Source organism: Urocampus carinirostris, chromosome 5 (genome assembly GCF_059441175.1).
Source record: "Urocampus carinirostris isolate Australia breed hairy pipefish chromosome 5, RoL_Ucar_1.0, whole genome shotgun sequence".
NCBI lineage: Eukaryota > Metazoa > Chordata > Actinopteri > Syngnathiformes > Syngnathidae > Urocampus > Urocampus carinirostris.
Genome location: NC_142353.1, coordinates 34149764 through 34176385, shown reverse-complemented (window position 1 = coordinate 34176385; position 26622 = coordinate 34149764). Strand labels below are relative to the sequence as shown.

At 40.1% G+C, this 26622-nt stretch overlaps 2 protein-coding genes across 7 annotated transcripts; both read right to left on the bottom strand.

Annotated features, from left to right (window-relative positions):
• Window positions 1-148: 148 nt before the first annotated feature.
• On the bottom strand, window positions 149-25730 carry shoc1 (shortage in chiasmata 1). Of its 5 annotated transcripts, none has more exons than XM_088336532.1 (27): window positions 16989-17066; window positions 16786-16915; window positions 15681-15762; window positions 15362-15492; window positions 13583-13739; window positions 13357-13447; window positions 13135-13276; window positions 12986-13069; window positions 12749-12788; window positions 12568-12662; window positions 12282-12497; window positions 10654-10995; window positions 10317-10520; window positions 9153-9338; window positions 8999-9091; window positions 8768-8925; window positions 8628-8700; window positions 7073-7136; window positions 6568-6743; window positions 6386-6491; window positions 6215-6326; window positions 6027-6148; window positions 3251-3338; window positions 3059-3190; window positions 2846-2995; window positions 1751-2783; window positions 149-446 (listed from the first exon to the last, which is right to left on the bottom strand). In XM_088336532.1, the coding sequence occupies exons 1-27, from the start codon at window positions 17031-17033 to the stop codon at window positions 361-363; spliced, it is 4338 nt and encodes a 1445-aa protein (XP_088192658.1). In that variant the 5' UTR covers window positions 17034-17066; the 3' UTR covers window positions 149-360. The 5 variants fall into 5 exon arrangements, with proteins under 5 accessions (XP_088192658.1, XP_088192655.1, XP_088192657.1 ...); XM_088336529.1 differs by having other exon boundaries at window positions 150-446; window positions 12749-12881; XM_088336531.1 differs by lacking the exons at window positions 15681-15762; window positions 16786-16915; window positions 16989-17066 and adding exons at window positions 24833-24917; window positions 25605-25730 and having other exon boundaries at window positions 150-446; window positions 12749-12881.
• LOC148366112 (uncharacterized) lies at window positions 19919-22176 on the bottom strand. 2 transcript variants are annotated; one of them, XM_088336537.1, is made up of 4 exons: window positions 21809-22176; window positions 21626-21680; window positions 21250-21309; window positions 19919-20174 (listed from the first exon to the last, which is right to left on the bottom strand). In XM_088336537.1, the coding sequence occupies exons 1-4, from the start codon at window positions 22159-22161 to the stop codon at window positions 20121-20123; spliced, it is 522 nt and encodes a 173-aa protein (XP_088192663.1). In that variant the 5' UTR covers window positions 22162-22176; the 3' UTR covers window positions 19919-20120. The 2 variants fall into 2 exon arrangements, with proteins under 2 accessions (XP_088192663.1, XP_088192664.1); XM_088336538.1 differs by having other exon boundaries at window positions 19919-20171.
• Window positions 25731-26622: the final 892 nt, after the last annotated feature.

Below are 26622 nucleotides of genomic sequence, written 5' to 3'. Positions count from 1 at the left end.
TCTTTGTCTGGAGGACTTGGGAGGGTGGTGGTGCGAAGGGGAGGGGGGATCATTCCTTTGGGAGCCGCTTGACTCTGCTGGCTGCCAAAGATAAGCGTTATTTCTCCGCATGCTTTGCAAGCGATAAGGGGATTGCTCCACTCCACAGTTGAATATTTTATTTTGCTTTTCTTTTTTTTTTTTTTTTTAAACAAACTCAGCGTGTTATTTTTACATGCACAAACTGTACGCAATAAATAGGGTGTTATGAACCGCAGTGTTTAAATCCTGCAATGCTGACGTGTTCCGATAATAGTGAAATTGGAAACTACGACTTTTTTAAAAAACAGTTAACGCCAAACAGGAAACACATGAAATCATTTAAAAGAGTTTAAGTCGAGTCTGTCCGTCGGTCCATCCGGGCACCCTTTCGTAGGTCAGCCTGCTCTTCTTCAGAGCAGGTAGCTCTGAAAAACACAATTAACGGCACATTATTTTGAATGTTTCATTTTCCTCTTGTCCAACTAATATTTTTGACATAGGCTGTCCTTCAATTAGACTGTAATAACTATCTACTAACTCAGGGCCTGCCACCTCATTTTATGTGGCCCGCTAAAGCTTAAAACGTCTGAGCGTCTAAAAATTCATGAGTACAGTGCAATTTTGGACAATTGTAATGGAGCATTATGGGAAAGAGTTCAGCTAAAACAACATTGTACAAAGATTGACCGCTCACGTGTGCCTCCAACAAGCTGAGTAAAAAAAGCATGATGATGAGATAAAACCAACTGCCTTTTCTTATGTCATCAACGGCGCACTCACTCCCGCGGTCCGGGTTCGGCACCTATTGCGTCCAATGTTGGCGAAATATGGTTGTTGGTATTTGTTGACTGATCAACCATTGCTCAATTTAATGTTGCAAAACCTCAAACTTTTCTTTCGTGGGAAAAAAAATAATTGAGTGTTTACACGAATAAAGACAGTATAAGCAAAAAGCAAAAAGGCGGCCCAGTACTAAAAAAACCCGTCTGCGGCCCAGTGGTTGCCAACCGCTGGTTTTAGTCGACACTCAAAATAAGGAGAGAGGACATCAACATATTTTCAATTTGCAAGAACAGGAGAGGACCCAAACCTCCGATAAGAAATTCCAACCGTTCCTAAAAGCCCTTTCTTTTTATCAAATCTCCTAGGTTACAAAAGCAGATCTACCCTAGAGGGTGTGAGTAGCAAAGAACGGCAACACGATTGGCCGAGAGTGACAACGATGTAAACAGTGCATAAAAGTCAAAAGAACGAACAGGCATCCCATGCAATCTCCTTTTGCAAGGGTCCATCATTAAAACAGAATGAACTTGTCAACTACATTTCCCACAATGCATGTCAACGATGGTCCCCAAAAAGTGACAGCTCAGAGCCACGACTCGACAGTGATTCCATATCAATTACGATGAGTGGAACTGAGACATAAAAGATCCCAAACATTTCCTAGATTTTGTTCTTTTAAAATGTTTAGTTTATAATACATCGTATATGTGTATTGTAGTTTCTTTTTAATACTATTGTAGTGTGTTTTATTTTACAGGAGTTACTTTTATTTTGCATACCATTCATTTACATTTAGTTGCATTTACAAGTTACATCAGGACTGCCATTATGCTGATGTGGTCCTCAGTAAAAAAAATGGACACCCCTGTGTTAGTCCATACATTTTTTTCCAATATACTACTTAACTACGTAGCTGCCCAAAAAACTGTGTGCTAATGTATCTCACCTATTTCAGTCAAGCCTGCTGCTTGTTCACTCCTCTTCCTATCTTGTTCCCTCCAGAATCTCGATGCAGAGTTTGTGGGGAATCCCTCTCTTCTCCAAGAACCTCTATCAGTTGGACCTCCTCTCTCCGGTGTACCCTTGGAATTCGGGCTGAAGTGGCTGAAGGGATCTTCTGAAGACTGTAAATTCCGTTGCTGTAATTTCCCTCTCCTTCTGCCCGCCACTAGTCCAGTTGCTCTGGCCCAGCCCTTTCTGCCTTTTAAGAGCACTTCTTGTCCTTTCAACAAATCGGGTCCAGACCAGTCCCTGAGCTTTGGGCGTCCGGGAGGCCACAAGGGATCATGGGTGATAAAGGAAGTTTCTTCCCTTAAAGGCGGGCTGAGATGACTGAAAGAGCTGAAATCTTGTTGCAGCAACTCGCTTCTTCTCCTCTTTATCACCTGTCCTGCTGCTCCGTTTCGACCTACGCTACCATGTAAAACCCCTCCTTGTTGGATGTCATTCTTCCACAGATCAGGTGCAGACCAGTCACTGAGCTCAGGGTTTTCAGCAGGCCACAAAGGATCGTGGGCAAAATAGGCAGTTTCTTCTTTGAAAGTTGGGCTGAAGTGACTAAAGGGTTCGTCCAAACACGGGAAACCTTGTTGCAAGAAATCGTCACTTCCCCTCTTTAGCACCAGTCCCGCTGCTTCCTTGTCACCAGGTAAAACCCCTTCTTGTTGGGTTTCCTCCTTCCAAAAATCAGGCGAGAACCAGTTACCAAACTCTAGGTTTCCATCGGGCCATATGGGGTCGTGGGGGAAATTCTCCGTTTGTTCCTGTGAGTAGAAGCTGATTTCTGTGTCGTCTGGAGCTATCAGAAAGCTGGGGTTGACGCTAGGAAATAGTTCCGAAGCGAGAGCAGTCTCCTCGGGAAAAGAAGGAGATGGAGCAAGAGGAGGAGAATTATGAAGAGGAGGAGAAGGAGGATGTGGACTGACAGGACATGACTGGCCTGGCTGAGCTTCATACAGGCTGGTGATGTTGCTAAATAGCTGATTTTGGTAAAACATCATTATATGCTGACAGCAATCCTTTTCTGGTGCGCGTTCCTTACCTTCATGACTTTGTATGGGACTTCTGGCAACATCTCCACCAGCTGTTCCAAAGAGGCGCTCAGTAGCCACGGAAACGAGCGTGCCCTCCTAAGCATGAGTTGAGCCACTAAGGGGTTGATGCAGGGGAACTGTGACAGACTTAACTCCTCCTGATAGATATCAGAGGGGGTGAAAATGAGTCAACACCCCAAAAAAGTGTTATCGGAGCTCACCTGTGACGACGTGACAGCCAGCCAATCTCGCTCCAGGTACCCGGCGAGATCACGGCTGCTGACCATCAGACTGTGGAAGCAGATCCGGTTGACCCATTGTGCCACTTCCGACACATCCGAAGCAATAAGCACCTGTTTTACCAGTACAGTCGTAACATATCCCACACAAAATTGGAACCTTCAGTATGGTACCTTCACTTCCAGATCTTCCATTTTCATGCCAAAGAGTACCAGGGACAAGTTGATCATTACCAAATTGCTGAAGGCTCGACTGGAGAACCTGCATCAATATCATAATAAATGAGTAGAATTTGCACATCTTCTGATTTGTGAGTATTATATTTCAAGTGCTTTTTAAAATAGAAAATTGAACAATGGCAATATAGGTGTAGGTTTAGTTAGAATGTCAAATGTGGGTTTGACAAATAGGGGAAAAAAAACAGATTATGTAGTGCACATGTATCAAACGCATGACCCGGGAGCCAAATGTGGCCCACCACGTCAATTTATATGGCCCAGGAGCCAATGATGAAAGATGGACAAGAAAAAAAAGCTAATTCGTGTCAAACAATGACATGCTTTAATGAATATGTCCACTGGATGTCGCCAAAGCTAAGCACCACTCTCAAAGCACCCACTGTAGCTGTATTTGCTGACTACAATGAATCAACCAGAGAACATTGATGGCATTTTACTTATAATAAAAGGAATGGATGTGGTGTTAAAGGCGGTATGAAAAATACAAAATTTTAAAAATATACCACCTGGGTGCCTTTGCAGAAGTTTAAAGAAGCTTTAATTCCTTTCTATATTAGATATGAAATCAACAAAGTTCCCATATCCAGGTAAAAAAATAAATCGTAAAAAAATGAAAGCAGAAAGAATTTCAAATCGGTAAATCAATCATTTAAATTAGTGTTTGTATGCTATTTTTGTCACTTTCCAGTCTGCATGTGTTTTCTGGGGTTGAATAAACTGTAGTGTGTATCTATCCAATTGCTGTTTTGCTTTTCTTTACAAATTCAGGATAATTTTGTCACGGCACACCTGACGATCTCTCACGGCACACGAGTGTGTCGCGGCACAGTGGTTGAAAATCACTGCTTTAAGAGATTAAATCTTTGTGAAGAAAAAAATATGAGGGGAAAAAAACTTGACATCCCTAAATCATAATTTTATTGTGAGCCTCCGAAAAGACCCCGAAGGCCTCTAGCTGAGGGAACACTTTTATGCCATCAATTTAATAATCCAGCCCCTGTGTGTCTTGATTACCCATTGGAATCACCTGTGCCCGCTCATTTGGCGCCAACAGCCGCGAGTTCTGATTGGATCCCTGTCACTATTTAAACCCAGTCCTGTCAATCCCTTTTTGTCAGTCCGTCTGCGAACCTCTGTTTTTCAAGGTAAGCCTTTTTTTCGACCCCTGACTCCGGCCTGTCCCGTTTTTGCTCCCGTTTGTCTCCGGCTACCACCCGTTTTGATCTCGACCACGTCTGCTCTCCTGTCCCGACTTACGACCTGTTTTTGATCCCTACAACATCTACTCTCCCGTTCTGGCTTACAACTCGTTTCCGACCCCGACCACGTTTTTGCTCTCCAGTCCTGGCTACCGACCAGTTTTCCCATCCCTGACACCGCCATCGCTCGCAATGGAAGATCCACTTCCGTGTTCGGATCATCAGCCGAGTTTGAGAGCGACCCTCTTCCCACGTCCAGCGAACATCGGATTGTGGGCGCAGCCCTTCCTCGTTTCTTCAATAAAACTTGTGGTAACGGTTACGTAAGCGGGTCCTGTTTCCATCCTGGTCTCTGACACTGAGAATGTTTTGCTACCATGTGGCCACTGAACTAAAATGAGGTTAAACACCCTTTAAGTAGTGCAAAGTGCATATTTCTTAACTTAAACAGATATAGAAAAATCCAGATTATCATGATTTAACTAATCAAATAATGTGGAACATAGCATTGCATTAAATTACTGAGAATCTTATTGTCTATAATAGGGGTGGAGAACACGCGGCTCTAGAGCCGCATGCGGCTCTTGGCCAATAAGAATGCGGCTCTTTGCCTCATCATATTTTCTATCTACTGTGGCTCTTTGCCTCGTTTTGTCATGATTACCCAAGTGGAGCCACCTGGGGTAATCATCTGGCGCGCTGGAATGCGCTTCCTGATTGGTTTATGTTCCCTTTTTAAGCATGCTACGCGGAGACCTCTTCGTCGGAGGATTACTTTTTACCCCGTTTGACTCGCCTGATTTTCCTGTGTATTTTTGACTTGTTTACCTGATTCTGCCTGCCTCCGATCCGACCTGCTTCCGTTCCACGCTACGATCTTCTCTCCAGTCCCGGTAAACTCGACCTGCTTCCGTCCCACGCTACGATTGGCTACGTGTCCCGAAGTTGTCTTCACGGCGTTGCTGCTGACGTTCGACGGTCATCGCGTCTCGCGCTAACCCTGTACGCTTCCCCAAATAAAAGACTTGTAACGAACGCTCTGGGGTCTCCTGCTCTGTTCTGGTCCGCCCTGACACGTTTCATGTTTAGTTTTTTCCCCCTCTTAAAACACACTTGAATCCATCAGAGTTAATAACAAATGATACATTATATTTTGAAATTAATTTGGCAAATTTGTTGTTTTTATGCTGCTCTGGACACATAATTGACTGGCAATCTGCGTAGGTTACGTCTAATGCCGGTCAGTGCGTGATCTGGCTCTTTGACTCTCTAATGCCGGTCTGTTCGTAGTGTGGCTCTCACGGTTAAAAATTTCGGCTCTTTGTGTCAAACTTGTTTGACACCCCTGGTATATACAGTATAGGGGGGTGAGGTTTTATGGTGCTTTTAAACTTGGAGTAGCATCTGAAAAATCTACAAAATTATTTTAAATTAGACTAATTCAATCCCCTCTTACATTTAAAAATGTCGACATTATATTTTTTCAAAGCATGAATCAGAGCGGGACTAACCCTCCCCCCTTGCCATCGGGGTAGTGCAGAATAATCCAGCAAAATTTGTACTGCAGCAACAGCGCAGTGAGCCTCATGACAATTATCTCGCAGGCCCGTTCCTCACATAACTCCTCCTGCTCCTACAATAACACGAAATAAAAGCGTTGCGATTATTCAAGAGTTCAATTGTTGACCTGCTTGTTTACCTGAACAACAATGGCAGTGCTCTCATCCACTGTGATGACAGAGTAGTGATCGGTCGCGCCCAGCATCTGCAGGGTGGGACAGGGACTCCTCTCCAGTAGTGTAATGTTAAACCTGCGCAACAGCAAATAAATGAAATGTTCAAGTTTTTACTCGGAGACGAAATAACTTACGTAGATTCCAGTATCTGCAACAAGGTTGGGCAGTTAAGGAGCGACTTGGTCACAAACAGCACGTAGGGCACCCTGTCCTCGAGGCTGTCTGTGCTTTGCTGCTCATCTTTAGGATTTCCAAAAACAAAATCATCCCCCGGGTCCATTGAGAATTGGCTGAAGGAGTTACTGGAAATGCTTACCTGTACTAAGTAGGATGGTTTCAAATGTGAGGTGATGTACTCTCCTCTCCTTGCAGATAGTTCCCCAAGGCGATAGACCCTGGTGGTCGTACTCTACCACCAGAGAGAAATGATCCCAAGGGAAGTCTGGGCCCAGATGCTGCTCGTACACCAACACGCACCCGCTACCCACGACGCTATACGGATCAGGTAAAGACTCATGCACTGGACCGCAGTTATAACGAAAGAATGTGTTCCGAAAGATATTTTTGAGTGGACCACTATGATAAGTTGAATTAACACAGTATCAAATAATAAAAAGATAATTTCCTAGGCAAATAAACTGTTTCTAAGTCCTTAGATGCTTAAAATCAGGACATTTGCAAAAACTGCAGAACCACAGCCATTATGGAACAGTATTTCAGAAGCCTTATCTTCCCCCAAAAAGGAGTGCTTTACCGCCATCTTCTGGCATTTGGACTGAATTGAAAACATTGAAAACACCACTAGCTCTAAAAAAAACTACCTGCTGACAACTCTGGCGCCGTTCAATCGGTTATTTTTGTTGTCAGGGCGAACTGTACATACAGCTGCAGAGACATCAAACACACAGGAGATAAAGATATGAATAGTAAGTCAAGTCATATTTATTTTTACAACCCTTAATCACAGAAAGTCTCAAAGGGCTGCAGAGACTATTACAACATCCCCTGATCTGAAACCAACACGAGGGCAAAGAAAAGGTGACTCATGTGAGTAGTTAAATACTGTATTTTCTATTTATAAAGAGAAACGCGTTTCCATAAATATTGCAATTTATTAAAGCACTTCCCTTAATGGTATGTGTCATGGTGTAATGGTGGACTGAAGTCTCAAGAAATAAATTAAACATTTTCCTTCCACTTTGGAGGTTGTACTTTCTTTCATTGGCTTAACCCCTGAGTAAAAGATTTCTGCCGCATCCTGTGTGCAAAGTAGTAGTTCACAGGGTTCAGTACTTGGCCCCCTTCTTTTCAGCATTTTTATGCTTCAATTAGGTGATAATATTCGCAAGTATGATATCAGTTTTCATTGCACACAGATGACTCTAAACTATATCTTCCGATGGAGGAATCTGCCACACTAAACAGTAGAAATTTGGAGGCCTGCCTCACTGAGATAAAAGAATGGATGTCACTTAACTTCTTGCGCCTTAACTCTGAAAAGACCGAAATGTTATTCATTGGTCCATCTAAATGTCGTGACTTGTTCTGAAAAACTGCTCTGAACATTGACAAATGTAATATCATCCAGAGTGACTTAGTCGAAAATTTGGGTGTCACAATTGACCCCGATCTGTCCTTTCAAACACACGTTAAGAATATTACTAGAACAGCTTTTTTCCATTATCGCAACATTGCTAAAATTCGCCCTATGCTGTCTCAGTCGGATGCAGAGATTATAATACATGCGTTTGTTACCTACCGTCTAGATTACTGTAATGCACTACTCGCCGGTCTCCCCAAGTCCAAAATCAAGAGCCCTCAGCTGGTACAAAATGCTGCGGTGAATCTTTTAACTAGGACAAGATTACCCCGATTATCTAACCTGCATTGGCTCCCTGTTCGCCTAAGATGTGATTTTAAGGTTCTGTTGGTATGATACAGAATCATGCATGGACTTGCTCCCTCATATCTTTCAGATATAATTTCACCTAAATGCTGGTGTACTAGTGATCCCAAGAGCCAAGAAGAGATCGCAGGATCGAGAGCGTTCTCCATCTGGGCCCCGGTGCTGTGGAATACTCTTTCCCCAGAGATTCCATCTGCAACCTCAGTGAAATGTTTAAATCTAAACTTAAAAAACACTTCTATTCTATAGCATATGAATAACCAATATTTTATGTTGACAATATCCCTGTATTATTTACCCTCGTGTAGGCTTCAGATCAGGCGATATGGTCATAATAGTCCGTAGTTTGCAATAGTCTTTGATCTGTGCAGCCCTTTGAGACTCTTTGTGATTAAGGGCTATAAAAATAAACATTACTTGACTTGACACTTACGAATTGTTAACAAAAAAGGATCCCAATTCATTCTTACCTGTTAAGTGATTCAAATTTTGCAAGATGCTGGTCATTCTGTCGTCACACTGAAGTGACATGAGAACAAGAATCTGCAGATAAAAAGTACCAAGTTTTTAGTTTGGTTACAACCAAGTCCTTTGAGTTTAATTGACTGACTTTTTCACATTGTAACCGAGCCGCCACCAGCTTATGCAGCTCCTGCAGTTTCACATCAGACTTGTTGCTGCGCCCAATGTGTAAAATAATTAGCAGCTTCCTCAGCAGCTGGATCAGACCTCTGTCCGTGCACGTCTCTGTTGCATTTCTGATAAACTCTGAAACAAAAACTTGGTTTGTTTCCGTAACAGCAATTATGAATACCACTCCAATATAGAGTGAGTTACTAACCCACAGCAGCACTTAGGTGACTCTTCAACAGCAGGTCCTTGGCCATAACCAGCACATGGATAACATACACCTGATGGAACAGCTGCTCCTCATCTACACATATCACATCACCTTATGAATTCCTGTAACAACAACTTATCCATCTACGTCTCACCTCCTTTCCTTCGCGGTGTTTTCATGCATAGCGCCATCTCTCTCTGTTTGAGCAAATAGCGCGTCTGGTCCGGGGACAGGCGCTCGAAACCAGTCCATGTAGGGAGGTTGAGACCCTGCTCTTTGGCGGAGGACAGAAGAGGTCGGGCCACAGACAGCAGCTCCTGGTATGCCTGATGCTGACTCTCTACGTGTGACATTAAAATGAATCTTGAGTTCTTATTTTCATTGCATCGGAAATAGCAAACTTTTGTACACAGGGACGACGTGAATAACATGTTATTGCACTGAGTTGGTTGGTAAAATCCAATTTCAGCTGTACAACTTAAGGTTCACTATCAAACTCAAAGTTGAAGGTGAAACATATTGGATTTCTGCAAATTCTTATACAGACTTCTACTGTGGTGGTGTCCAGGAAACACTTAAAAGGATCATGGTTAATTATTTGTGTTGTTTGAAGCATATTGCAATAACAAATTGTCTTTGTGTAGAGTCCACTCTCCAACAACCTCTCCTGGTCCGCCTACACCTGAATTGTGGAAGGGAAGCCCCAGCAGTGGCTCGATTTACAGAGTGCTCAAGAAAAACGCCCTGTAACAAAAGCTGATGTGTCCTAAAGAGCCACAATGGAGCGCATACAGGTATAACAGTGTGGTATGCTGGAAGACTGCAGCAGACCGGAGAACTTTACACAACACAGTCCGGAAAATCAATGGCTGCTCTCTGCCCAGTATAGAGGACAGTGCCAGCTTCCACTACCGCAGCAGAGCTGACAAAATGATCAAGGACTTCTTTAGATCCATTGAAACACAGGATAACATAATCTGTTTTTTATCTAGAGCCATCCCACTCCTTAACACATAAAACTGAAAAATATCTTGCCTATGCATAGCTTATTCATATATTTGTACATTGTCGCTACAAAACATGATTTTAATTGCACTATTTTACAACACACTTAGAACTTAGGCCAGCCTATGAGCACAGCCTCGTAAATATTATGTAACTATCCTAATATTATTTTTTAATGTTATAGTTTTATTACATGTTTATCTTGGAGTGCCAGGTCTAATCTCATTGTGAACAATGTACACTACGTTGTAATCAATGACAATAAAGGCTCCTCGAATTCTAATATTAAAGGCGATAATAATGTGTGTCCTACCAGTGGCTTGGACTTGAACAACTCTGCTGTCAGGCATTTCTTGGACTGCAGCAGCAACCTGCTCTCTAGAGGCATGCCCTGATGCTGTAGCAGAAGTGACTGCAGAAGTTTTTGTGGACTTCCTTTCTGATTTGTTCATTTGCTTAGGAGTCGCCTGCACTTCTGGGACCTTTTCTTGTACATGTTCTTTTTCAGGTGCTGACACTGTTGAAATAACATCGAGACGGTATGCTTTTTTTTAAAAAAAATATGGTATTTTCCGTATCGCAGATTTTCACCCATGGAGGCCTACAATGGATATATCAGAATTATTTCCGCCTAATAAAAGATGAAGCACCTGTAATGGGTGTGGAAGCCTGCCCCGACCTGAGCATCATGAAGGAAGTCAGCAGGTCAGCATTCTGCACGTGGTTAGGTCTGCTTGCTCTGACAACACTTCTCTGGTCTTCCGTTTCTCTGCTTCTGGGGTTGGCATCCCTCTTAGGAGGAGAAGGTAAGGGCGGACTTGGGGCAAACGTCATTTTGGTGCTTCTCTGATTAGTGCTTGGTAAAGGTTTGGCTTCCTTCGTGTTGAGAGGCAGAGTTTTTGTGGAATACTCAGCAGAATTAATAGGTTCTGGGACCAACACTGTCTTGCTTTCAAAATCCTCTGGGTGAGGAAGAACACTTTGGACAAAGTCTAAAAAGACAACAGGAATTTCGGTCAACAAAACCCACTGTACCAGGCTCGTAACACCAGGAAGAAAAATCGGGTTTTTTATTTTTTTAATTTTTTTATCAGAACTACATTGATACCAAAACATTGAGTAGACATCAATAATGATGCCAGATAACATCAGTACCAAAGATTTACACCCGTCTGACTGATATGTACAAATAGTTACCCTTAAGTCACAATATGCCTTATTGTTTTTTTAATATTGTAGTTATATGATAAAAATGTACCGCTACTTATATTTTAGGTTTCTGATTGTTAAATGGCCCCTAGAAGGCAACCACATCCACTAATATTTCAAGCTCTGATAACGGACTATCGATTCACATGTCCCATCTACTGGAAATGTCTAGAATTGCACAACTACATGCATGAAAAAGTGTCATAAACTCAAATTATATAACATGAAACTACGGATTTAAAGCCAAATCATTTTGTATTGAAAAAAGGCTTGATCATGCCTATCATTAAAATGTGGAAAACCCACATAAAAGAGTACAAAACAAGTTCATAAATACACATACCGGGACAACTTAAAAAAACTAACTTTATGGTGTGATTGAAAGTGTTAAACAAAAGCTCAGTCCTTAAAACTAGTTTTACTTAGCAGATAACAATACTGCACATGTCAACCATGTGTTGGCCCACTAAAAAGGATTGAGAAATACACCATGTTTGGAAACAACATGGGCAGCACGGCGGCGCAGTCATGAGATTGAACCTCCTGTGTGGAGTTTGCATGTTCTCCCCGTGCTTGCGTGGGTTTCCTCCGGGCACTCCAGTTTCCTCCCACATTTGTAAAACATGCATGTCAGGTTAATTGGCGGGTCCAAATTGTCCCTAAGTATGAATGAGCGAGCGAGTGAGTTGCCTGTCTCCATGTGCCCTGCGACTGGCTAGCAACCAGTTCAGGGTGTCCCCTGCCCACTGCCCGAAGATAGCTGGGATGGGCACCAGCACTCCCGCAATCCTACTGAGGATAAGCGGTGCAGATAATGGATAGATGGAAACAATATAGAAAAAGGGAAAGAGGAATTTTAGAATCCTTCTCAACGTTGGATTTATCTAATTTGAATGCATACTGTGTCTATCTCACCTACTGTATATTAAGCAGAAAGGTGAAGAGGATAAAACAGTGTCAATGTCAGAGGTTGATAAGACAAGTTGTCAAATCTATGAGATTAAATCTGGGCCAAGAATTATTTGCGGAATGAAAGTATGAACACGAGCGAAAAAGTGAGTGAGCTCACACTCTTCATCAGGGTCTAGTGGCATTTTGATGAATTCCATCACCGCACAGTCATTTTCATGTGAAGAAACCTTTGTGTTGAACCTCTCCAGAGATTCCTGCATGTAACAATCGAACGCTTCCATCTCTGTCTCTAGAGGCAGACTATGTAAAGTGTTGTACTTCAAGGCTATGTTCAGAGGTTGGAAGTCAATGGCTGCTTCTTCTTCTTCAGGTTCTGCCAGAAGGTATACATTTTCTTCATGTACTTGACATCAGCAGGTAAAGCTGGGTGATCTCGGTTCTACCTGAAAAAAGGAACTTCAGCACAGAGTCTGGATACTTCTCGGCCTTCCAAAGTGCTGACCCCATCTGCTTCTGAGTTTCAGGTGACACATAATATCTGTAATGTCATACAAATGATTAAAATCCGTAAAATGGCACCGGCAATAGACAAAAATTTGATGGAATTGTACTTGGGTCACTCACAATGTGTCCAATGGAGAAAGGTCTTCCATTTGAAGGTCACCTGTGCTAAGACAGTTAGGATTGTGACTAGTGGAAGGAGTAGGTGGAGAAAGAGTCACCTCCAACTCCATGTCAGTTGGAAGAATCGCCCATTCTGATAATGGAAAATCAGGTAATAATACCGTGGATAAAATAAAGCTCTAAACGGTGCACTGAACTGCAAATGCCAGAATAATAATAGTAATGTTATATTCCAACCTGGAGCATTGTCCTCCATCCAGTCTCGTTTGTCGGTTGATTCAGTTGAAGAAAAATGGAAAATGTTTACTGAAGTTGAGTCATCTGAAAAAGGAACAAATCTTGTATCCCTTTGTAGGTCAAATTTATCACAACACCCTGTTCATTACCTCTATTAAACACCTCCAGTTCTGACACTTGCTCATCCACCGGTTCTGCCACAATATTCATACTAAGACAAATGCTGGAAAACCTTGTGGGATAGTCGACGTTCATCACGCAGTCGTTCATGATTTCAGGCAGCAACAAAGACTATCAGGGGAAGAATAGAAGTTATTCAAAGTAGAAATCGGGAAAGGAGAAATTGTGATTAGCTACTTTTTTTTTTTTACCTCATACGTTGTTAGTGACTCTTTCTTAAACTCTTCAGTCATGTCTTCTTGGTGCAGTACTTCAATCGATCTCTCATAAAGCACACAGTGCCTGCAAGTTTGAATTTAATTGCCCGTTTGTACATTTAAGACTTAAATAAGCGCTTTGTTCCACCCAAAGTTCTCTTTTAAAAAATGAGCTGTACTGCAACACAGGTCCAAAGTGCACTCTTGCCGCCTCTGTTACCTGCTGGCCTCCTCGGAGACTACATCTCCACTACAGATTAGCGGGTCGGGAACCAGAAGGGTCTTCAGTCGGGACAGCTTGGTCCTCAAGGTGGGCAAATGTTTTTTGAAACAAGGCAGGAAATCAGCGGGTATGATGTCTTCTGGTAGGAGTAGATCTGCCAAAATTAAACAATGATTCCAAGTGATATAACTTATTGTCAGATGAAATGTACAATAAGTCAAGTGGCCCCTTCACCCGCAACCATTTGCAGTTCTGGCACGCACTCTAACGCTAGAGGTCACTACAGTGACGTTAGCTGCTTTAACATTAGCAACTCCTGAGCTGCTACCTTTCATGTTGAAGTTTTTAAACATGAGCCAGTTTCAACTCTCGCAATAAATTGTTTTCTTTTGTGTAATGACAAATTGTCCAAACATTGTGGTGTTTAAAACATGTCCAAAAATAGTTATATAAAAGTGTTTTTGGAGTTTTAGTAGGTTTTAGATCAGGGGATGGTGTAACCGACTGGGGTAGTGTGAGGAGGGTAACGAGGACAGCAGAGAAAATAATCGGGACTACACTTCCCTCCATTCAGGACATTGGCCAGAAGCACTGCCTATCCCATGCTAAAAACATTACCGGGGACCCCTCTCACCCCCATCATGGACTGTTCACTCTGCTAGCCTCTGGGAAGAGGTACTGCAGTGTGCGGTGCAGGACCACCAGGCTCCGCAATAGTCTAGTCCCCCTGGCCATTAGACTGTTAAATGGTCAATCTAACATATAGTTAACTTAAATCTAAACGGCTGCTAATCTGACTTTTGCACTACTGGCAGTTTCTTTTATAGCTTGCCACTCCTTGCACATTGCTCTCTGCACTATTGTAATTACAGCGTTATTGTTACAGTGTTAATGTTACTGTGTACCTGACTTGTTAACCTGACTGCCCATTTTGCGCATCTGGTTAGCTACTCTTCTGGCACTATCGGCACTATGGTAAAATACTATACGTAGCCAAAATACAATACAACATTATTTATATCTGTACATTCAAGGAAACTGTGGGGGTCAGATGCATCGACATTTCGTTCTGTATACACGTGTACTAGAATGACAATAAAGTAGATCTGAATCTGAATCTGAATCTGAATCTGAATTATAATCTGTAGTTGAGATTCACTATGATCAGCTAACAACCAAAATCTGCCATTATTGCATATTTATTTTTACATATGCGATTAACTTATTGATTGCCAGTTTTACTAAAACGGATCTTTGACCTCTGCTTTAATTAAAAAAATAGTTTTTAAAAAATGAGATTACAATGACAAATTCCAAGTTTTTGTAAAGTGTAATTATATCAACTGTGGTATGCATGTTTCTTGAGCAAACGTGGAATGAAAATTGAAAAAAAAAATCTCCAAAGTGTCCCTTTAATATTTTGTCGTTGCTATCCTAAAACGTTTTTAGTCATCATCCTACCGATCTCCTCTTTTTTCCACATCCTCTCACATTTAGTGACCCATAACTAGGGTTTGCGAAACCTTTCGGTCTCCTGGCCCCTTTTCTTTGCCTTGTTGTCTCTTAGGGAGTAGAGATAGTGAGGAGAGGATCCCCACTTTAGTCGCCTCAGGGTAGATAGATAGGTAGGTAGGTAAATAGGTAGATAGATAGAATTCTAAAATGACTCATCTCCATCCTTTCTCATTCTTTATTTAACAATTATGTGCATACATAGGGCCGATCGAATAATCGCAGGGCTTTCTATCACAAACTTTAAAGGAACTATGTAATGACCTTGGTCTTTAGTTCCAACATCCAGCTGCACACTCAACTTGGAGAAGGATTCCTTACAAAGGTATGACGTTTCACCCTTGTGGAGAATTTCAGCCATGTTTTCCATTTTGACACTTGCAGGATCATCAAATCTGGACAAGGATAAACTTTTCATCCTAAAAACTACAATCATAGGCTGAGATTGTTAGGTAAAATGAATATCATTCACTTCTATGCATGACAACCTAATTACACTTTATGTTTTATCTGTTACACATATTCATTCAAGGCGGTAATCTCTGTAAAAACATTGAAAATAATTTAAAATGGGGTACATCACTTTTCTGTGGAGTAGACATGTGTTATTCCTCTTAGGTCTTCCAGGACAGAAGTGTTGAGAGGGTAAGTAGAAATATCCTTCCCTACATAATAAATCAAGTTAAAGTGATAAAATCGTATCACAATCTTAATACAGTGTTCCCCGCCATAGCGCAGGTCCTCTTTTGCATCCTTATTGTTCTGCAGATTTTTGCATATATCGTAAAAGCACCACTACACACAAATCAATTGGAAAACCGCCTTCAGTCTCTTGGAATTTGAACAAACCAAATCAATTATTTACATGATTAGTAAAAAAAATACACCTTTAAACATGCCCTTTTTAAGCAATCCCACAAGGGGGTCAAATCCCATCAGGGGGAAACACAAGCGACACCATTACTCATTACACAAATAGATGTGGTTTTTGCATTTACCAATGACATTAATTAAAGGTATCACAGAAATCTACAAAGCACTGTGTGTTGCATCTGTTTACAGTATGTGGCGAACCACAAGCATAGACTTACACTACATATAGATGCATATAACTGTTGCATTTACCATATATAGACTATAGCAATTTCACCATAGGAGAAGTCAACTGTTACACATGAGGCTTCTTTTAGCGAGCGAGTCAGAGTTTGCGTGAATCATTTATCTCTTTACTACACGAAAATAGTGATTTGCGTTATCAAAATATCCTGGATGATGGAAACTGTGTGCGCGCAGTAATGCACACAAGAAAGCAGATTGTGTCACAAGCTATAGTACAAAAATATGTGGTTCCTACTTTGTGGAAATCCTCATAACATGGGTGGTTATGGAACTGATAACACCCACGTTTTAACACTTTGTGAAAGTTAAAATCTTGCAGGTTTGCTAAAAGTTTCTCCAGCTGACTTTCAGGACCAATGTTTAAGACCTCTTTATTGGCATTCTGGGTTGTTAGGTGGGGGGAAAGGAGAGTCATTCATCTTTAATTATACTCTATTGGATGTTATTATACAGCACTTTGAGTTGCATGTCATCATTTGAAAGGGGCTATTCAAATAAATGTCGATATGATTGAACACGAACATCGAGGGAATACTGCCATATATTCTTAAGTCGTCTTTTAGTTATACCTCTGAGCCACGGTTTTCTGTAGGCGACCTCCGCCAGGGTGCCATTGTGGGGGTAAGGCTCGTCTTGGTAGGCAATGTAGGGTGTTGTTAGTGACAACATCTCCATTATCGCCATCAGACCATTTCTCTCCTGAGAGAAGGATTTATAGACATTTATTTTTTCATTGTTTTCCCTGTTAAACTCCTGTCGTAAATCTACCCACCTCGAAGGCGTAATCCAGAGATTTGAAGCTGGCACTTGGAAACATTATTTGTCAGCCCTATCAATAAAAAACAAGAATTCCACACATTTAAAATAAACAAATTATTTATGAATAAATACATGTCTGGGCGCCTTTCTTCGTTTGGGTTAACGCTAGCTTAACTAACAACTAACAAAAAAACCCTACACTAGGTATCCAATATTTTTAATTGAATTAAGATATATATGAATTTATATATTTTTATGATTTATAAACCATATCAGTGCAACATTTTAACAATACATCACCTCTTTTGTGTTGTAAATTTACCTTTTATCCAAGTAGCAAAAGAATAGAAAAAACAAAAACCCGAATTAGAAGTCCGTGATAATCAAAGATCATCAGGAGATAAAAGATATTCACCCCCGTACCAGTCGTCCGTTTGGTGCAATCCAGGACAACGTCTACTTTGAGAACATTTTAAATAAAATGTACCACATGAAAGAAGGTCGCGATCAAACAAGAACTAAAAGCTTTGGCGGAAATAAAGAGCAAAGGCAGCATGTCACACTTTCACTTTAGAGTAGAATAGAATAGAATATGCCTTTATTGTCATTGTTACAACATGGGATATGCTGTGACAACGAAATTGGACGACTCCAGTTCCACATTTACAGTGAGGATAAGGAAACAAAGAGATAAAGGAACAAAGAACTAACTGACATTGTTGTAAGTAGGCTTTGTTTTCCTCCGGGGGGGTTGATGAGGAGGTTGAGGGTCAAACAGAGTTGCTGGATACAACCGGAATGTTTGATGTTTGATCTTACGTTACACATTACACATAGTCCAGTGTTTTTCCGAATTGCTCAGTCCACCTTGTTAGAATATGATATGGTGAAATTGTGAATGTGTTTAATTGCTGTTAAAAGTGTTGATAAAAAATGTTCAAACCTCATATTGTTAGAATGTGATATAATGTAATTGTGAATGCGTTTAATTGCTGTTAAAAGTGTCAATAAAATTGTTCAAACCAAAAAAATGGAACCAAAGATTAGAGATTTAGAGGAAAACCGATTGCCGATGAAAAAGCCCACAAGGGATTTGTATGAAGTCGAGCCTTTTTTTTTTCATTGTATATCTTTTTATCCTTTCCCACTTTGAGCCCCAGATAAAGTGAAAGATGGCTCAGTCCAGTTGTAAAAGCACGTCTCTTTTGGGCATAAAAACTAAACTGATTGATAAAAGTAATGGGAGCATGATCGCTTTGATGATTAGGACCTTCCCCTCTATTGTCAGTTTTCTTAGTGTCCAAAAACCAAGTCTTTGCCTAACTTTCCTTGTCACATCGTCCCAGTTGGTCTCGCCTCCTCCATTCGCATTGAATTTTATCCCTAGGATTTTCTGGTCTGTCCTTAACACTGTCAGTGGGAGTCCTGCCTTTTCTGTCTCTTTCCACGTTCCATAAAACTTCACTTGTGATTTTTCTCTATTTAGCCTTGACCCAGACGCCCTCCCAAACAGGTCAGTCAAGTCAAGGGCTCTTACAACAGATGCGCGGTCAGTACATAAAATATGAAAATCATCCATGTACAAAACACACTTAGTAATTTGTCCCCCACTTCCTGGGATATTGATCCCTTCGACAATTCTATCTTTTCTTAAAATCTGTGCCAAAGGTTCTATGCAAAGTCCATCCCCTTTTTTGTTAGGGTAAAATAGCGTTGGAGTCTTCTTTATAGTCCCGACGTGCGTTTCATCTCTTTAAGTTTCTTATTTTCCCTTTATTTTAAAAAAAAATCTGCGTTTGTTTCTTTGTCATCTCCCACCATTGTGCTCGTGAATCGTACGAGTCTTGAAGGGTCTGCCAGTCCTTGTACCGCTCCCTGTATCGTGCGGCTAAGGCCTCATCCTCCAGCAGGGAGAAGTTCAACTTCCACAGACCCCTCCCAACAGTCATACCTGAAGGAAGTGAGAGAGAGCAGGACAGTAGCAAGTGATCTGAAAAAAAGACAGGAATTAATCTGGCATCACTTAGTGTTAAACCCCTTGTAAATATGTAGTCTATTCGAGAGGCTCTGGCATTGTCATTACTGAACCAGGTGAAGCCCTCCTTCTCCTGGATGCATAGATTTGAAACAGTCTTCCAGTTTAAATGTCCAGCACATGTCCTGTAATAACATTGATGTATGTCAACTAATCAGTGTTTGTCTTTGGTGAAATATTAGAAAACGGGTAAATATGAAATTCAACAAAAAAATCCAAAGAACTTTTGGTGGATGATCAAATACGTAAAAAAAAAGATTTTTTTAGCTCAAAGAAGTGTTGCATAAATAGTGTTTTAACTCAGTGAACCCCTCTCTGTAACCAGGTTCACCTTTCACGGTCTAACTTCAATGATGCGCATCGTCATCATGTGCTGCATTCTGATTGGCTAAACAGTCTCTCGTTGGCGTTGCAAAAACAAGCCTCTTTGGGGTTTTTACATTGTGCACACCTGTCAACCTGTATGTTTTTGCCGTACAAAGTACGTTTATTATGCATTTTCAGACTTATACGACGTACGAGAAAATCTAGATCGATATTGGATCATTCAGAAGTCATCATGGAACCTCTGGAGTCAATTGGCTGTGATGAGAGAACAGGGGTCCAATATTATTGGACCACCTATGTTTCAGTTTTTGTTGTTGTTGCACATATAAAAGGTTGAAATAATTTGGTTCCACTTCACAATTTTTTTTTGTTTTAAGTTTGAAGCCTGAAATATGCTATTATGAAGAAAAGTTATTTTGGCAATGTTTTCTTGAAGCACTGTATGGATAACAAAAACATTTTAACACAGTTTTATGGCCTGTTTGTGATGACAAATTGATGTGCAATCTCATTATTAAGGGTAGAGAGGATCCAGTTTAGTTTTAAAAAAACGTTCATGAGTCAAGAAACAAGTGTGAGAGTCAAGTTTCACGCCACTGCTTAAGTTTAATCATTATGATAAGGATTCCATTTTGGACAAGTCAACCCTTTTTTTGTTACATTTCAAACAAAGATCATCTTAAAGCTTCATCCCTTAACCGGGAGGCCCTTCTTTTTCTCCTCATTGATTACGCTCCTCAATCTGCTCCACCTTGCTGGACTCGTCCACCACTTTTCCGTTGATCATTGTTTGAGTGACCACTTTGACGATCTTCCTGGTGCGGACGTCGGGTTCTTCTGAGATTGGGACACAAAGGAACAACTTTTTAGCGGAATTGGTTTTGTCTTCTTTAGAGGTCGACCGATTATCGAGCGAGCTGTTTAACAGATATCGTGTCGGCATTTTTGTTTGACAGGCCGATTATTTAGTCTCAGAAGCAGCCGAGCCTATCTCTCTCTCTCTCTCTCTCTCTCTCTCTCTCTCTCTCTCTCTCTCTCTCCTGACTTCTGTCTCGGTCGCTACCCACCCTGTGCCTCCTGATTGGTATAAGCAACTGTGGGCAGAGCCACTGAAGCAGAAGATTTTCGGACTAGTGTCAGGAGCGAGAGTAGAGACATGTAGATGGTAAACGCAGAAAACTCCCCCAAAAATGTAATAAACACTACAGTGCTCTACATCCCACGACCATTACTAACTTTACAATGAGCAGGAGAATAATGTTAGAGCGAAGTTAACAGCGGCAGCTCTGCTAACTCTTGAGTCCTGATATGCCTGTGAATCAAGACCACTGATAATATTGAGATTGAGTCTGGAGTTGAAAAGCGTGTGTGTGATTAAGAGATAGCATTAAAAGTGTAGTTAACTTGTTTTAGGAAAGCAGTCAGGTGGAGACTCCTACTTCTACTATAGAAATACTGAAAAAATACTACTGCAGAAATACAACTAAGATAATACAGACATAATACAAAAACCCTAGTGCATAAAACACTGCAGGAATGTTACAAAAATTAAACTGCAGTAATAGTTCTTATCATAACATTAGTTCATCAATCAAGCATGTGTGTTTGTGATCGAGAGAGAGCATAAAAAGCACTAAAATGGAAGGCTGAGTAATAAGCTGTTACCATAACATTAGTTTGTCAATCTGGCTCAAAAACGGTAGAGCCCATTCTTTTCAATTCGCTAGGTCTGTTTAAAGTTCCATTGTTTTTTTTTTTTTGTTTTTTGTTTTTCATTATAAAAAATAAATAAATAAATAAATTTTATATATATATATATATATATATATATATATATATATATATATATATATATATATATATATATATATATATATATATATATATGTGTGTGTGTGTAACCGCGGTGTACCTGTCCCACCAGAGATCCACATTCACGCTGGACTGGATGATGAGGTTTTTGTTGCAGTTGCTGCAAATGAAATGAGTCACAACACGTGGTAAGCTTTCTCTGCTAGCTTTGATCTCTTTGACAGCCCATTGCAGTCTGCCCAAAACATATCAAAGAGCTTTCTTTTCAGTTCACATAAAATACATTTTAGAATATCAACCATCACAATACATTTTTACATCCATTTTAACAAGATACAGTGGGTTTTTTTTAACGTTTACAATGAATTCAACATATTTTTCTTGAAACTGAATTTTAACCAACATCATCTTTTTTATATATATATGAAACAATAGAAATAATAGCAATAACGAATATAAAAATGGGTACAATTTACCTGCAAATGAAATGAGTCACAACACGTTGTAAGCTTTCTCTGCTGGCTTTGATCTCTATAAGGGGAATTAGCATTTTAGCACAACATGCAAGGTCCGACAATACTAATATAAAAGGTGACAGAAAAAAAACGAAAATAAATCCAAATTCCAAATAAACAAATTCCAGTAATTTTGGAACTTACTTTTGGAAGGTGGTGGGGTTTCTTTCACCCAACAGAAAAGGGAAATCAGCAGTAATCCGCTTCTTGTAGGTGGTGATTTCCATCTCCAGGTTCTGCTTGGTGTGCAGAAGCTGCTCGAAGTCGGTCTTGTTGCGTTGCATGACCAGGCGCAGTTGCAACAGCTCATCCTCTAGCTGCGACAGCTCGTCCTCTAGCTGCGACAGCGCCACCTGCAGGCGTTCCATCTCCTCCATCGATGTCTCTACAGGCAGACTATGTAAAGTGTTGTACTTCAAGGCTATGTTCAGAGGTTGGAAGTCAATGGCTGCTTCTTCTTCTTCAGGTTCTGCCAAGAAGGTATACATATTCTTCATGTACTTGAGATCAGCAAGTAAAGCTGGGTGATCTCGGTTCTACCTAACAAAAGAAACTTCAGCACAAAGTCTGGATACTTTTCGGCCTTCCGAAGTGCTGACGCCATCTGCTTCTGAGTTTCAGGTGACACAAAATATCTGTAATGTCATACAAATGATTAAAATCCGTAAAATGGCACAGGCAATAAACAAAAATTTGATGGAATTCTACTAGGGTCACTCACAATGTGTCCAATGAAGAAAGGTCTTCCATTTGAAGGTCACCTGTGCTAAGACAGTTCGGATGGTAACTAGTGGAAGGAGTAGGTGGAGAAAGAGGGACCTCCAACTCCATGTCAGTTTGAAGAATCGCCCTTTCTGATAATGGAAAAGATAAAATAAAGTTCTAAACGGTGCACTGAACTACAAATGCCAGAATAATAATAGTAATGTTATATTCCAACCTGGAGCATTGTCCAACATCCAGTCTCGGTTGTCGGTTGATTCAGTTGAAGAAAAATGGAAAATGTTTACTGAAGTTGAGTCATCTGAAAAAAGAACAAATCTTGTATCCCTTTGTAGGTCAAATTTATCACAACACCCTGTTCATTACCTCTATTAAACACCTCCGGTTCTGACACTTTCTCATCCACCGGTTCTGCCAAAATATTTATACTAAGAAAAATGCTGGAAAACCTTGTGGGATAGTTGATGTTCACCACGCAGTTGTTCATGATTTCAGGCAGCAACAAAAACTATCCGGGGAAGAAAATTCAAAGTAGAAATTAGGAAAGGAGAAATTGTGATTAGCTACTTTTTTTTACCTCATACGTTGTTAGTGACTCTTTCTTAAACTCTTCAGTCATATCTTCTTGGTGCAGTACTTCAACCGATCTCTCATAAAGCACACAGTGCCTGCAAGTTTGAATTTAATTGCCCGTTTTTAAGACTTAAATAAGCGCTTTGTTTCACCCAAAGTTCTCTTTTAAAAAATGAGCTGTACTGCAACACAGGTCCAAAGTGCACTCTTGCCGCCTCTGTTACCTGCTGGCCTCCTCGGAGACTACATCTCCACTGCAGATTAGCGGGTCGGGAACCAGAAGGGTCTTCAGTCGGGACAGCTTGGTCCTCAAGGTGGGCAAATGTTTTTTGAAACAAGGCAGGAAATCAGCGGGTATGATGTCTTCTGGTAGGAGCAGATCTGCCAAAATCAAACAATGATTCCAAGTGATATAACTTATTGTCAGATGAAATATACAATAACTAAGTCAATTGGCCCCTTCACCCGAGACAATTTGCAGTTCTGGCACCCATTCTAACGCTAGAAGTCACTTCAGTGACGTTAGCTGCGTTAACATTAGCAACTGTTGAGCTGCTACCTTTCATGTTGAAGTTTTCAAACATGAGCCAATTTCAACTCTCGCAATATTTTTGTAATGACAAATTGACCAAACATTGTGGTGTTTAAAACATGTCCAAAAATAGTTATATAAAAGTGTTTTTTGGTATGTTTTAGATCAGGGGATGGTATAATAATAGTCTGTAGTTGAGATTCACTATGATCAGTTAACTACCAAAAACTGCCATTATTGCTATGAGATGTATATTTATTTTTACATATGATTTAATTAAAAAAAAACAGTTTTAAGAAAATGAGATTACAATGACAAATTCCACGTTTTTGTACAGTGTAATTTTATCAACTGTGGTATGCATGTTTCTTGAACAAATGTGGAATGAAAATTGAAAAAAAATCTCCAAAGTGTCCCTTTAATATTTTGTCGTTGCTATCTTAAAACGTTTTTAGTCATCATCCAACCGATCTCCTCTTTCTTCCACTCAGTCGCTTTACTTCCACATCCTCTCACATTTAGTGACCCGATAACTAGGGTTTGCGAGACCTAACGGTCTCCGGGCCCCTTTTCTTTGCCTTGTTGTCTCTTAGGGAGTAGAGATAGTGAGGAGGGGATACCCACTTCATTCACCTCAGGGTGGGTAGGTGGGTAGGTAGGTGGATAGGTAGGTAGGTAGGTAGGTAGGTAGGTAGGTAGGTAGGTAGGTAGGTAGGTAGGTAGGTAGGCAGGTAGGCAGGTAGGTAGGTAGGTAGGTAGGTAGGTAGGTAGGTAGGTAGGTAGGTAGGTAGGTAGATAGATAGATAGATAGATAGATAGATAGATAGATAGATAGATAGATAGATAGATAGATAGATAGATAGATAGATAGATAGATAGATAGATAGATAGATAGATAGATAGATAGAATTCTAAAACGACTCATCTCCATCCTTTCTCATTGTTCATTTAACAATTATGTGCATACATAAGGTCAATCGAGTAATCGCGGGGCTTTCTATCTCAAACTTTAAAGGAACTATGTAATGACCTTGGTCTTTAGTTCCGACATCCAGCTGTAGACTCAACTTGGAGAAGGATTCGTTACAAAGTTTTGACGTTTCACCCTTGTGGAGAATTTCTGCCATGTTTTCCATTTTGACGCTTGCAGGATCATCAAATCTGGACAAGGATAACATTTTTATCCTAAAAACTACAATTATAAGCTTAGATTGTTCTGTAAATTAAATATCATACTCTTCTATGCATGACAAATTAATTACATTTTAAGTTTTATCTGTTACACATATTCATTCAAGGCGGTAATCTCTGTAAAAACATTGAAAAAGGGGGTACATCACTTTTCCATGGAGTAGACATGTTGTGTTATTCCTCTTGGGTCTTTCAGGACCGAAATGTTGAGAGGACAGGTAGAAATGTCCGTCCCTACATAATAAATCATCAAGTTAAAGTGATAAAATCGTATCACAATTGTATAGTTTTTCTTCACCATATCGCAGGTCGTCTTTTGAATACTTGTTGCAGATTTTTGCATATATCATAAAAGCACCACTACACACAAACCAATAGGAAAACTGCCTTTGGTTTCTTGGGATTTGAATAAACCAAATTGATTATTTACATGATTACTAAAAAAACAATAACCCTTTAAACATCCCCTTTTTAAGCAATGCCATAATTGGGGGGGGGGGGTCAAATCCCGTCAGGGGGCAAGCACAAGCAACACCATTACTCATTACACAAATAGATGTTGTTTTTGCATTTACCTATTACATTAATTAAAGGTATCATCAAAATCTACGAAGTACTGTGTGTTGCACTTGTTTACAATGGGTGCTGAAAGTGGCTATCCAGGAGCATAGACTTACACTACATATAGATGCATATAACTGTTACATTTACCATATATAGACTATGACAATTCCACCATGGGAGAAGTGAACTGTTACACATGAGGCTTCTATTAGCGAGTGAGTCAGAGTTTGCGTGAATCCTTTGTCTCTTTACTACACGCCACACGTTTGAAAGGGGCTATTCAAATAAATCGATATGATTGTACGGGAACATCGAGGGAATGCTGCCATATATTCTTCGGTTGTCTTTTAGTTATACCTCTGAACCACGGTTTTCTGTAGGCGACCTCCGCCAGGGTGCCATTGTGGGGGTAAGGCTCGTCTTGATAGGCAATGTAGGGCGTTGTTAGTGACGACATCTCCATTATCGCTATCAGACCATTTCTCTCCTGAGAGAAGGATTTATAGACATTTATTTTTTCATTGTTTTACCTGTTAAACTCTTGTCGTAAATCTACCCACCTCAAAGGCATAATCAAGAGATTTGAAGCTGGCACTTGGAAACATTATTTGTCAACCCTATCAATAAAAATCGAGAATTCCACGCATTTCAAAAAAATAAATTTTTATGAGTAAATACATGTCTGGGCGCCTTTCTTAGTTTTGGCTAACGCTAGCTTAACTAACAACTAACAAAAAACCCTACACTAGGTATCCAATATTTTTAATTGAATTAAGAGATATATAAATTATATACTTTTATGATTCATAAACCATATCAATGCAACATTTTAACAATACATCACCTCTTTTGTGCTTTAAGTTTACCTTTTATCCAAGTGTAACCGCAGTGTACCTGTCCCACCAAAGATCCACATTCACGCTGGACAGGAGGATGAGGTTTTTATCACAGTTGCTGCAAATGAAATTAGGCACAACCTGTGGTAAGCTTCTCTGATGGCTATGATCTCTTTGATCTCTTTGGCAGCTCGCTCTGTAGACTGCCCAAAACATATCAAAGAGGTTTCTTTTCACTTTACATAAAATAAATTTTAGAATATCAACCATCACAATACATTTTACATCAATTTTAACAAGATACTTTTAACAAGAGATCGTATAGTGTTTTTTTTAAATGTTTACAATGAATTCAACATATTTTTCTTTAAACTGAATTTTAACCAACACCTTTATATATATATATGTATATATATATATGTATATATATATATATATATATATATATATATATATATATATGAGAAAATAGAAATAATAACAATAACGAGTATAAAAACGGGTATAATTTACCTGCAAATTAATGTGTCAAACACGTG

What these genes read in the sequence shown, in the direction of transcription:
- LOC148366112 (XM_088336537.1), bottom strand. Translation starts at nt 22,161, where the DNA reads ATGAAGAATATGTATACCTTCTTGGCAGAACCTGAAGAAGAAGAAGCA. An exon ending in GTGACTCATTTCATTTGCAG is followed by an intron (nt 21,310 to 21,625) that starts GTAAATTGTACC and finishes TTTCATTTGCAG; the next exon opens with CAACTGCAACAAAAACCTCA. An exon ending in GTGGATCTCTGGTGGGACAG is followed by an intron (nt 20,175 to 21,249) that starts GTACACCGCGGT and finishes TCCCAATCTCAG; the next exon opens with AAGAACCCGACGTCCGCACC.
- shoc1 (XM_088336529.1), bottom strand. Translation starts at nt 17,033, where the DNA reads ATGTTTCCAAGTGCCAGCTTCAAATCTCTGGATTACGCCTTCGAG. An exon ending in ACTGGAGGTGTTTAATAGAG is followed by an intron (nt 13,070 to 13,134) that starts GTAATGAACAGG and finishes TTCCTTTTTCAG; the next exon opens with ATGACTCAACTTCAGTAAAC. An exon ending in GCTGAAGTTCCTTTTTTCAG is followed by an intron (nt 12,498 to 12,567) that starts GTAGAACCGAGA and finishes ACCTTCTGGCAG; the next exon opens with AACCTGAAGAAGAAGAAGCA.